Below are 12,922 nucleotides of genomic sequence, written 5' to 3'. Positions count from 1 at the left end.
ATTTGTGGAAGAACCAGAAGTGATTTAGAACTATGAAAATGGTTGTTTTAAGATGAAAGAATTATTTTTCTCTAAAGAGTGAAAATTTATAGTAAATTGTAAAAGAATTAACAGAATCCATGTGCTCTGTTAAATCCATTCTTTTATTGGCATATTATAAATATTTTTAAATTCTGTAACCAGAAGTTTTGTAATCCCAGTGCACAGATTAACATTAAGTAGAATTGTTGAACATTCTTGTTTATTCAGAAGGAAAACTATTCTCTTACCTCTGTCACTGTAAAATAGAAAGTTGCTACTTACTGTTTTCTGAAATTTTGCTCAGAAATAAAACTGCCAAGTTAGTCTTTTCAGGTCTATGATTACTAGCACAAACAAACCTAATAAAAACATAAGTCTGATAGCATGTGAGAGCCTCCAGGTTCTTGCATCATATTGCAAACACACACATGAAAGAGTTTTATTTTTGTTTAATGTATTTTGAATTGCTGTAATGGAAATTAGGAAGTCCTTCTCTGCATTTCTAAAAAGAACAAATTACTAGGAAAGTTGAATGACAGGTTAAAAAGTACTTGACTACTAAACGTGGTATTTCAGTTACTTATATAAGTTTGTTCTTCAAGTAAAATTGCCACATGGTAATTGTGTAGGTTTGATAGTCTTGAAATGGAAATAAGAGTCTTTCGTAATTTGAATTTCTAAATTTAATTTTAGCTTAAAATAGTTCTGATTTTTTTAAACTGAAAACTTTCATATCAAGCTTCTTTAAAATTAAAAATCATATTTAGAGACTTTATTATAATAGCAGTGTGAATGTACAATAAAAGCCCCTTTGCTAATGTACCCTCAGAACATCCCAGAAGCTGTCTTTCGTTGGGGGAGAAGAAGAAAAGAAGTCTTTGACATTTCAGTAAACTTATACCAGCTGCTCCCAAATTACCTTTGTTTCTTTTTCAAACCAACAGTGTTCTTTGGCTTCCTTTACCTTATTTTTAATATCTTTTACCCCCACAGGGACAGAGTATAGAACAGTCTCAGGACCTCCTAATATACATGGATGACTAAAGATGATTAGGGAGAAAAATCAATGAAGGAAAAAATAATAGTGCAGCATGAGAGGAGACTGTTCGACGAACAATTGAGACATCCTCTCTCTTTCGGACTTTATGATAAGGTTAAAAAAACAAACAAACCTTAAGTATCTACTACATGCTGTCAGTAAGATGTGAAGACACTGCATTGGGGTCGGTGTAGGCACTGCAGAAAGAGACTAGGGAGAGATGAGTAGAATTGCCTGAAAACTAAAAACACAAAAGCAGAATTTAGAATTATGAAGGCTGATGTACAATTAGAAAACACAGTAGAGGACAACCTTGAGGAATGTTTCCAAGACTCGGAAAGAATAGAGAGGCCAGATTTCCCTAAAGAAGAAGGCAGAATAAATGTAACAGAAACAATAATTGCAAATAAAGAAGAAAACTTAATGTTTGTAGACATATGACATGGGTTTCAGTGCTCAGCACACATTTGCAATTCAAAGGAGAACAATGTTGAAGTCAGGCCTCGGGTGCACAGAATCCGTTTGCCAGCTGGGGGAAGAGCACCCCAAAGGGAAGCTCATGGCTTTGCCCCATGCCTGGCAGTGCAGGTGGCCTGTGCGCAGATCTGCAGTGCCCAGGCGTGGGGAGATCAGCACACCTCCGACTACCCAGGATGACTTGATTGTTGTTCCCGGCTGCGTAGCCTCCATGTCTGATCACCTGACTCTCAGTTCTGTGAGCTGCCTAATAACCTTCAATAAATTCCTTTTCTGCTTAAGCCAGCTAGAAAGTGAAAATGCCTCCTGAGTGTAAGTGAAGTCTAATATACTAGACTATAAGAAAAATCTGGAGTTCAAAAAAACAAAAATGTATTTGTCACAGTTTCTGAATCCTTGCAGTATATGTAAAATTACTGAGTTTAATAGGTCCATTAAAAACATTTGTACAGAAATGTCGATAGCAGCATTATTTACAATATCTAAAAAGTGGAAACCACCCAAATGTTCACCAACAGATTAATGGATAAGCAAACTCCAGTATATTTATACAATGGAATAGTACTCAGCAGTCTGAAAAAGAACAAATTACTCATACACACAGAGTGGTGGTGAATCTCAAAACATGTTGAGCAAAAGAAGTCAGATACAAAGAAAGATACAATCTGTGATTCCATTTACATGCAGAACATGCAAAAGTAATCAATGGTGATAGAAATCAGAAACTGGTTGCTCCAGGTGGTAGGGGGTGGAAGTTGACTGGAAAAGGGTACAAGGGAACTCTGGGTGATGAGATAGTATGTATTTTCTTTTGGGTGGTAGTTAACGTGGGTGTATACAATTGTCAAAACTCATTGAACAATACAGTCAGCCCTCTATCCACAGGTTCCACATTTGCAGATTCAACAACCTCAGGATCAAAAATATTCCGAGGAAAAAAAGTTTTGTTGCTGATGTGTACTATGTAGTTAGACCTACAATGGTTGCGTCTGTGCTGAGCGCATACAGACATTTTTTTTCTTGTCATTGTTCCTTTACAGTGTAACAACTATTTACATATCTATATAGCATTTGTACTGTAAGTAACCGAGAGATGATTTAAGTACAGGGGAGGATGTGCATAGGTTATTTGCAAATACACCATTTTGTATAAGAAACTTGAGCATCCTCAGATTTTGGCATAGGGGAAGCTTCTGGAACCAATTTCCTGCAGATACCAAGGGATGACTGTACTTAAAACCTGAGCATTTTATTCAATGTAAATTTCATCTCAATTCAGTAAAAGAGATGTGATTAAATGAAAAAACAATCACTTGGGAAATTGACTATATTTTCTTTTAGACCTAGACACATATAAAAATGGTATTAATAGATTCTTTTTGTGAAAGTAAGATCACTGTGTATCAAAACGTAAGGAGTGGTAACTAGAGCTGTACCATAAGTAAATTCATTGCCTTAAACTGTTGTGCTACGTATTTTTTAAAAGAGGGAAAAATAGGCATTCAATTCAAATATCTAAAAGAATAGCACAAAGGAACATGGATGAAAAAAATGGAAGAGATAAAACAGTAAAATGGATTTATAAGAAGAAAAAACAGTAAAATACAGAAAGAAAACTATTATGAAGATATTTTTAATTGAGAACATTATTAAATACAGTGAATTTGAAATTTTTGATAAAATTAACTTTTTATTTTGATTGAACAAATTTTAAAAGTTACGAAAGAATTACCCTCTATAAAACCTTTTCAGGGCCAGGTGATTTCTCTGAATTATTTCAAACGTTTAAGAGCTTGAAAATTCTTGTGCCGAATATAAACTGTTTTTGGAACAGTTCATTTTGTGAAGTTAATATAATCCTAGTATGAAAACCTGGAATACAATGCGAAAACTATGGAAGCAGTAAAAAGATCATGGGTTGTGGGAGGGGGATAGGAAGGGATGAACAGGGGTGAAGCATGGAAGATTTTTAGGGCAATGAAAATATTCTGTATGTTATATGATGGATACATGTCGTTATACATTTCTCCACACACATAGAATGTACAACACCAAGAGTGAACCATAATGTAATCTGTGGACTTTGAGTAATTATGATATGGCAGTGTGGGTTCATCAACTGTTAACAAGCCGACTAACTCTCAGGAGTGGCGGGGGCTGCTGTGGGGGTGGGTGGCAGAAGTTACGTTGGAAATCTCTGTACCATCCTCTCAATTTTGCTGTAAATCAAAAATTGCTCTTAAATAATAATTAAATGAAATTTTAAAACCTGGTGAAGAGATTTTAAAAATTATGAACAGATCTCATCCATGAGTGTCATACAAAAAGAATAAAAAATAAAAATCCCAGTTAAAATAATAAACTGAATTTAACAGGACATTACTAAAAGAATAATGCCCAACAAGTTGGATTTCTCTCAGGAAATACATTAATATAGCTAAATCTGTTTATAGTTTAGATAATATGTGATTTCCTAAGTAGTTATCCATTCCTTTTTGATAAATTGAACTTTGAAAAGAAATGCAGTTACTTCCCTACTTTGAGAAGTATTTCAGACCCAAGCCAGCAAACGTGTAACCGTGTGGCATTGGGGATATTACCATTAAAACCTATGGGGGAAGCTAACCTGCCCATTGTTTTTCATACTGTGTTGTGAGTGTGGGTCAGTGTATTAGATATCAAATAAGAGAGAGAACTATTGGAGGGAGGAAAGAAATATATTCTTTGTTGGTAATATAGAATCTACCTAGAAAACCAAAAGAATTGTGTCAGGAGGCTAGATGCAGGAAAAATACGCAAAAATAATATGCAGTTTCTGGAAGTTACCATCAAATACTAGAAAGCTATAGTCATTTTAAAGTTAATCCCAGGACACGAATAGGTAATCAGAAACAAACCCTGGTAAAAATTTACAATGAGGCATCATAAATCAGTAGAGAAGAGAAGGATTCTTAGATGACATAAGGACTTTGAAAAATGGCAAGTTTAGATATTTTCTTGACTCCGTTAAAATTCCCAAAAGATTTGAAGCATAATTTTCAATTCTAACCATAGAGAATATTAATGAAATTAGAAACATGAAACCTGAAGAATGAAGGGCCTTCTGAGTTCATAAGTACTGGAAGAAATTATAAAGGAAATGATCAGTAAATATAAATGACTGAATGTTTTTGAAAACCATAAATGCAATCTCGGCAGCTGGGAAAACACCTCAAACTCAAGGGACCGAGAGGCAGCATATAAACAGGCTGAGGAGTCAGGCTGTCTGGGTTGGAGCCCGACTTGGACAGGTTGCAATGGTTGCGGTTACTTAACCTTCTGTGCCTCATTTTACTCATAAAATGGAGAAAATAATAGTGTTTGCTTCATGGGGTGATTTAGGAGATTAACTGATAAATCGTGCCTGGTACATATTAAATGCTCAATAGATGTCAACAGCCAGCCATTATTGTAAAGTAACTCACGCTGACGACCTCTCCTTCCTCCACAGATAAAAGGATAAATTAAACAAAAAAGAATTGTTGAGCACCAATGATAGTCATAGTTTTAAATAATTAGATACAGGGCTGGTGAAGCGCTGGAGAAAAGAATGTTCACTTAGGAGTAAGAAGTGGTGTAACTTTTAGAAAGGAACTTGCTCCTACAATTTCACTCACTGATTTCACTTTTGTAAATACATCTTAAGAAAAAAATCCTAAACATGGAAAAAGACTTCTCTACAAAATGATTAAAATTGGGATGACTTACAATAGTGAAAAATTTGAAACAATCTATAAATATCCAACGGTAGAGAAATAGTTAAGTAAATTATAATAAATCTTGAAATGTTGTACGATGCAATCATTTAAAAATTTTTGAAGTCTGTAACATGGAAAATGCAAATGCAGTAATGTTAAGTTGAAAAAAAGAATATAAATTGGTATATATGATATGATTATACCTAAAATTTTTAAAGCATGTACTTAAGAAAAAAAGTCTGTGTGGAAATACACCAAAATGTTACCAGTAATTGTCTTTTGGTGCTGGCACTTTGGCCAGTCCTTAAAATAATTCTTTGCTTCTCTGTAATTTCCTCATTTGATAAACTTATAGTTTACCATAGGAGAAAACATTTTTAAATTAGCATTATGATTTTAGAAATGGTTCTGTTTAGCTCATCTTTAATTTTAATTTTGTGCCTAAAGTAACATCCAAATCTGGCTTATTTTGTAGATAAAGCAATGGTTTTAAAACATCACCCAGACAAACGGAAAGCAGCTGGTGAACCAATAAAAGAAGGAGATAATGACTACTTCACTTGCATAACTAAAGGTAAGAAAATACTTCAGTCAGGAATTTCTTATAGTGATGATTATTTATTAATTGCTGGGCTTGGGTTTCCAATGTATACCATACTTCATTTAGCTGACATTTTAAAACCTTTTGAGTTACATCTGGTTATTTCTGCTAATCTTCCCACAAAGTGAGGTTCTCCCTGCCAGCAGCATCAGCAGCACCTGGCAGCTTGTCAGACATGCGGAAGCTCAGGGCCTACTGAGCTTCAGACCTACTGAATGGGAATCTGTATTTTAACGAGATCCCCAGGTGATTCTTAGGCGAAGCTCATCCTAGAGTTGATTCGTAGAAGTGTTACATTTAATGGTGAGAATACTAAGATCTTTCTACATTTCCGATACATGTCAGAGCTAACCTTCCTCACATGTTTGGCTAATTTAACACGTTGCGTACGGATCACGAGAATCTTCGTTTTTTTCTGAGCCATGCATTAAGGACGGATAACGAGAATTCTCGTTTTTACTGTTGACTCTTTTTACTTTGCACATTTTATTGAATTATTTGTGTTTCGTTAATAACAAAGGAAGCTGCTTTCTGCAGTATCACATCAGGAGGGATTACTAACATCATAGGTGAGTAAATCCTAAAAAATTCCATAGAAAAATAATAAATGACGTAGAAGCATTTACGCTTTAAAGAGAAGAGTGCATTTTAAAGTAGTTTCTTTTAAAAACCTGCCAGAACAGAGGGGTATGAGGGATTTAAACCCCGCCGTAAGCAACGTGTTAAATCAAGAAGTTGCTTATATCCTATATCATGGGACCCACTACTGTTCATTACCATTTGCATAGCCAAATCCTCATTAAGCAAATAAACACAGGTGCCACCATTATTAAATGTGATTTTACATTTTGAAGCTAATTTTTAAACTTTCAAGTTTTTTGTCCCACTCTTAACACAGTGTTCAAGACTTCTAAGATCCTTTGATCTTTTATAACCTTCGGATCTGACAGTTAATTTCTAACAATTTATTTTTCCTCAATGTCATGCTTTCCTAAGGGATGAGTATTTTAACTCTTTTGTCATTTTCCTTCCAGAAGAGCTATTTAAAGAACTTAAGTCCGATTATATCCGGTAGTGCTAGAGCTGTCATTACCTAAATTCAATCCTCCCCATCACACACAATTTTTAAATATGAAAAATATTAACTTGTTTTTAAAGGAAGGAATTTATTTTTCCTCTGAGGAAAAAATATGTCGAGTCATGGTAATGTGACCTTATCATTTTCTCCTCAGCTTATGAAATGTTATCTGATCCAGTGAAAAGACGAGCATTTAACAGTGTAGATCCTACTTTTGATAACTCGGTTCCTTCTAAAAGTGAAGCAAAGGACAATTTCTTCGAAGTGTTTTCCCCAGTGTTTGAAAGGAATTCCAGGTGAGTTAAGGCGTCCCCTGTGATCAGTATGCTCTGGTGGCTTCCTTCTTGTAGGAGTCTTCAGGTATCTCCTTTGTTCAGTGGTAACGGTTTTGTTCTCCTCCTCCTCTACAGTGTTGAGCCGCTCTGGTGAACTTACTGCTCTCAATTATTTTGCTCTCCGAACAGAAGTTCTCCCTTTCCATAGTGAAATTTCTTTACAATGCCTAGGTTATTTTTCTTTTGAATTTCCTTTGGGGGTGAAACTCACTTTATGTAGTGTGATGCTGATACTTAGGTGACGGTAATTAATTTGCCATTCTCTTGCTTCTCCTTTATTATGAACGGGTACACCACTCTACTTGGCCCATTATCATTTGAGAAAGCTTTTGTTCTGTTTTTTTGAGCATCTGCTTATCATAAGTGTGGGGACAGAGTCCCAGAGAACAGTTTCCAGGCTCTCGGCCTCACGTGGAAGGGTGCTGGCTCGGTTATTAGATGGCCATCAGCTGTAATCAGATGGCCATCCACTGTGGCTGGGTGGCCATCAGCTGTAACCGGTTAGCGGTTAGCCACTAATATAACTGCCGTGGCTACGCTAGGGGGTTGGGTGGTTGGCAGAGAAGCAGACAGCAGATTGCAGCTCCTGCTTCCTGTGTCTCCAACCCAGCCACCAGCGAGAATATAGTGGTATGACTCCCCTATCAATGGCTCCGTTTTTGTTCCTTTGGGACCTCACCATATCCTGCGTTCTTGTGCGGGGAGTAGGAGCTGAGTCCCTGAATTACACATGGTGCAGCGAGCACGGTGGGGGTCAGCCGAAGCTCTCCCAAAGGTGGTGGAGCAGCTTGTGCGTATGGGTGCTCGCTTTGGGAAGCCCATGAGGAGCGGTGCCGGGAACAAGAGGCGCGATCTGCTTGGGAAAAATGTGACCCCTCCGTGAATTGGTGGTCCTCTCGAGCCTCTGGATGGCATGCTGCCCTGTTGGCCATGGCGGGCGTCACCTTCCTTTTGGTGATTCGCTGCTGCCGTGGGCTCCTAGAGTTGTGGACGTCTTACACCGGGGCCACCACCCACTCGGACACCTGGTGCGGTGAGCAGGATTCCAGCCAGGTAGGAATGGTGTCTGACTCTGGGCAGGAGAACAGATGGCCCCCACACAGTGTGTGGTGCCTGGTGGCCACTGTTCTCAAGAGCTGGACCCCTGTGGAGGGGTGGGAAGATGTCATGCGGGGGACCCTGCACGCTGCGCCATGTGTCGTGCGGGGCGGCCTGCGGGGTCTCTGCTCCCGCTCCCCATACAAGAACGCAGGATATGGTGAGGCCAAAAAGGAACACCCACGGAGCCATAGGTAGGGGAGTCATACCACTACGGTCTCACTGGAGGCTGGGTTCACTGGACGTGCGACCTGCTGTCCCTTTTGTCTGCAACCCACCGACGACTCTCTTTCACTCTCCTCCACTCTCCTCCGTAGCCGCAGCAGTTATATTAGCGGCTAATTGGCTAACTGGCTACAGCTGACGGCCAATCAGCCACAGCTGACGGCCATCTACTACCCGAGCCAGCACCCCTCCACGTGAGGCCGAGAGCCTGTAAACTACTTTCTGGGGCTCTGCCCCCACAGAAGACATGGACGGTTCTCCAACCAGCAGAGGCCGGAGAAAGCGAAGGTCGTTGTGGCCGTGTGGGCTGGGAAGTGCTTGCTAAGGCAACCCAGATGCAGGACTTGTAGTCCCAGGAGGAAACACTTGCTGAGTCCTCCATGGAGGATGCCGGTGAGGTCAAGGTCGTCCCCCACCCCCAGGTTGGGGAGGACTTGGAGCCCTTGCCCTGTGGAGAAGGCACATATTGTGAGGCCAACACACAGCCCTGGCAAATAAATGACTGTGGACTATGTGGAATTGCCTTCCACCCCTAATTTAATAGACCGCTTGACTGTTTGCTTGGGAATGTACCACCATGTTGGGGAACAAACGGATGTTTACTTCCTGTGTCTCGCCCAGCCGCCAGTGAGACTGTGGTACAGGAAGACCCCTTGTTGGGTATAGGTGGATGTTTACTTCCTGTGTCTCGACCGGCTGCCATGGAGAATATGTAAGCACCTTGGCTGTGAGCCACTATTGTTCCAGCACGGTACCCTGAGAAACCCTGGCTGTGCCCAGAAAGACTGGCGGTACCCTGAGAAAGACTTGCTGTGCCCAGAAAGGCTGGCTGTGCCCAGAAGGACTGGTGGTGCCCTGAGAAAGACTGGCTGTGCCCAGGATATTGCATCCACCTCCAGGCTCCTCGCACAGGGCCCCTCGTGGAAGACACTTGTCGCGTAGATTGTGAGGCGAGACCCTGGAGGGGTGGAGTGTGCAGAGTCCCAGAGAGCAGTTTCCAGGCTCTCGGCCTCATGTGGAAAGGTGCTGGCTCGGTTATTAGATGGCCATCAACTGTAATCAGATGGCCATCCGCTATGGCTGGGTGGCCATCAGCTGTTACCAGTGAGCCATTAGCCACTAATATAACTGCCATGGCTAGACTAGGGGATTGCTTGGTTGGCAGAGAAGCAGATGGCACATTTCGGCTCCTGCTTCTTATGTCTCCAACCCAGCCTCCAGCGAGAATATAGTGGTATGACTCCCCTATCTATGGCTCCGTTGTTATTCCTTTGGGGCTTCACCATATCCTGTGTTCTTGTGCGGGGAACAAGAGCTGAATCTCTGCATTACAATAAGGTTCTCTGACAGAGGATGATTTATATTTAAGATGAAAGCATATATAATTTATTTAAGTGAGTTTTTAAGTAGGGTATACCAGTATTCTGCATTTTTTTGGTTCCATCTTCATTGGGAGGTTTTTATAGAGTACCTCTCCACTGCACATTGGAATCACCAGGAAAACATGTAAAAGTCCTGCTGCCTGGATTCTGTCCCCCCCTTAACCCCCCTTCAAGAGATTGTGATTTGTGATTTCAGTTTAATTGGTTTGGAATGTCTATGGATTTTTAACGCTCCCAGGTGATTCTAATGGACAGCCAAGTTTGAGAACCACTTTGATTAGAAGTTTGGTGCAGCCTAATATTTCTTCCACCCTTTTTCCTCACATTTGTTTTGTAACAGTGTTGAAGGTGGTAAAAATAATGTATTATATATTTTTGTGGAATGGTTTCATAGGGTGGAAAACATGGGTCAGTAAGCAGCCTTCTGATTGTTTCTCGAGGTGATGGGTGAAGTGCTAAACCTCAAAGTCTGCCTCTTAGGGGGAAGGTGGTGGGGATAAGGAGGTGGAAATCTGTGCCCCCTGCGCATGGTAACATTTTTAAAAGGCTAGTCTACAGGTTGCTTCTGTACTGCCTGTTTAGGGGCAGGAGTAGTGAGCTTGGGAAAAGGGGCTTAGCGCTTACTTTTCCTAGCCAGCGTGGCAGCTGCTACAACCCTGTCACTTACAGAACTGATGGTTAGAACACTGCTGCATCGTTTTCTGTCCCACCCTGTCCACGCTTGTCCTCTGTTTATCACACCGTTGCTGACCTTCCAGCTCCATCTCTTACTAGTCGTAGAAGATTCAAGAGGGGGAGATTGTAGGGAATTAGTAAAAACTGTCGTTGGTTTTTAATAAATTTGTTTGTTGAACTTTTGTACCGAATTTTTGCATTGAATTTTTCTTTCTTTTAATATATCAGATGGTCAAATAAAAAAAATGTCCCTAAACTTGGTGATATGAATTCATCATTCGAAGATGTAGATGCATTTTATTCTTTCTGGTAAGTGAAGACACTGATTTTATGATACTGTCATTTTTTTATAAAAGATAAATATTCAATAAGTACTTGATTGACTCTTCATAAATGGAGAGATGAGAGAATTGCAGAACCTTTGCTGAACAAAAGCACTTTGTTTAGAAATTAATAAAGGTTTTCATATAATGCTGTATTGCCTCCTATGTGACATTTAGGCTTTTAAGATTGCTTTTTCAATCTGTTCTCTGTTAATCAGATTTCTAGATACCAAACACACTACAGTAGTAAAAATGAAAATTAAGGAATCCTTTGAATTGGATAAAAACAAACATGTCTTCATTTAGCTTTCTGCCTATTAAAAGTACTTGAGTACATGAGGAGGAACAGTGCTATTTATCTCCATAACTGATCCCTTAATTTTTAATAAATACAGTCTTCAGTAGCCACTTTATATTATGTGTGCTCTATTTTCTCATTAAGTATCTGGCAAATTTAAACATAACATAACTATAAACAAAAAATTATAAAATTTAGCTCTGTCAGTTGTAGTTGCTTTTACCCCTCAGGGGATGCAAACCAGAGATAAAATAACCACTGTTAGGGTTTCCTTAAGACTTGACAGACAAGTGAAAGTGATGGCAGGGAAAACTTGAACAAGTCTCGGCAAGAGAGAAATCTAACAGGATGGCAGGGAGGTATGTGATTCTGACTCAGGGAAGTAAGTATATTTTAGATTTTCATACCAAGTACAATGTCATCAAAAAAAGAAGACGAGCATAGTGTTAGTTCAGTACCAAAAGAGAGTGGAGGGATCTACTAAGACAAACTTATCTTCTTGCCATTAATGTTTGTTAAAATTATATACCTCTAAGTTAATTTTAGAGAGTTTGTTCATTTGTTTCCATTTTATTTTGCTTTATTTCTGTCTATAGGTATAATTTTGATTCTTGGAGAGAATTTTCTTATTTAGATGAAGAAGAAAAAGAAAAAGCAGAATGGTATGTATGTAAGTCATTAATAAAGGAAGATATTTATGTAGCACTTTGGTGTTTGTGATGATGTAAAAATATACTACATATATTTCCTTTCATATTTTCTTTTTGTGTATCCGTGGTAAATGTTTTTGATATTTTGAGATCCCCCCTCTCGCAAGTTAAGCTAGATGAAGCCAGATCGGTAGTTAAAATATGCTCCAAAAAATGCCAAGGAATAGTCAAAAAGCTCAATTCAGCAAATTCTTGTTCCAGTTGTTTAACCTACATTTTATTTTAGTTTTCTCTACGTAGGAAGGGAAATTCTTTTGACATAAATGTTCCAAAAATATTAACCGAAATTACTAGATAGAATCATGCTTTACTGTTAATAGTGATATGGCATTGAGACATTATTTACATAGAAATTTATAAAATGTTACATTTTTCAGTCATATCATCAATGAGCAATATTTATTTCCAATATTTTCTACTTCATAGTCGCGATGAGAGGAGATGGATTGAAAAGCAGAACAGAGCAACAAGAGCACAAAGGAAAAAAGAAGAAATGAACAGAATAAGAACTTTAGTTGGTAAATATAATTGATTTTTTGTTTAAGTTCTTTAATTAAATATTAGAAATTCAAAAGATTAACTTCTTTTCTGGTAGACAATGCATATAGCTGTGATCCAAGAATAAAAAAATTTAAGGAAGAAGAAAAGGCCAAGAAAGAAGCAGAAAAGAAAGCAAAAGCAGAAGCAAAACGGAAGGAGCAAGAAGCTAAAGAAAAAGTAAGACGACGTTTGATAAATGTTCATAAAATCTTTAATCTTCAGATCTATTTTAAAAACTATAATCTGAAAGCAGAGAAGTAGGTGCTACCATGAATGATCATGACAAGTTGGTACAATTGACAGAGGGATCTTATTGGCAAATTTTTATTGCGCATAAACATGATGTCACATACATTTCTTTAATACCACGCATATTTCTAATA

General features: G+C 38.6%; 1 protein-coding gene across 3 annotated transcripts in view; it reads left to right on the top strand.

Annotated features, from left to right (window-relative positions):
* The window catches only part of DNAJC2 (DnaJ heat shock protein family (Hsp40) member C2), a 29,528-nt gene that overhangs the window by 7,625 nt on the left and 8,981 nt on the right, over nt 1-12,922 (top strand). For all 3 annotated transcript variants that reach the window (XM_019744551.3, XM_019744550.3, XM_074340621.2), the window contains exons 4-9: nt 5,750-5,848; nt 7,108-7,249; nt 10,897-10,977; nt 11,886-11,951; nt 12,426-12,517; nt 12,595-12,716. In XM_019744551.3, the coding sequence (XP_019600110.2) occupies nt 5,750-5,848; nt 7,108-7,249; nt 10,897-10,977; nt 11,886-11,951; nt 12,426-12,517; nt 12,595-12,716 (602 nt within the window). The remainder of the gene's footprint in view (nt 1-5,749; nt 5,849-7,107; nt 7,250-10,896; nt 10,978-11,885; nt 11,952-12,425; nt 12,518-12,594; nt 12,717-12,922) is intronic.

Source organism: Rhinolophus sinicus, chromosome 4, assembly GCF_057876585.1.
Source record: "Rhinolophus sinicus isolate RSI-liver-muscle chromosome 4, RSI-T2T, whole genome shotgun sequence".
In the NCBI taxonomy this organism is placed as follows: Eukaryota; Metazoa; Chordata; class Mammalia; order Chiroptera; family Rhinolophidae; genus Rhinolophus; species Rhinolophus sinicus.
This window is presented reverse-complemented; position numbering and strand designations above follow the sequence as displayed.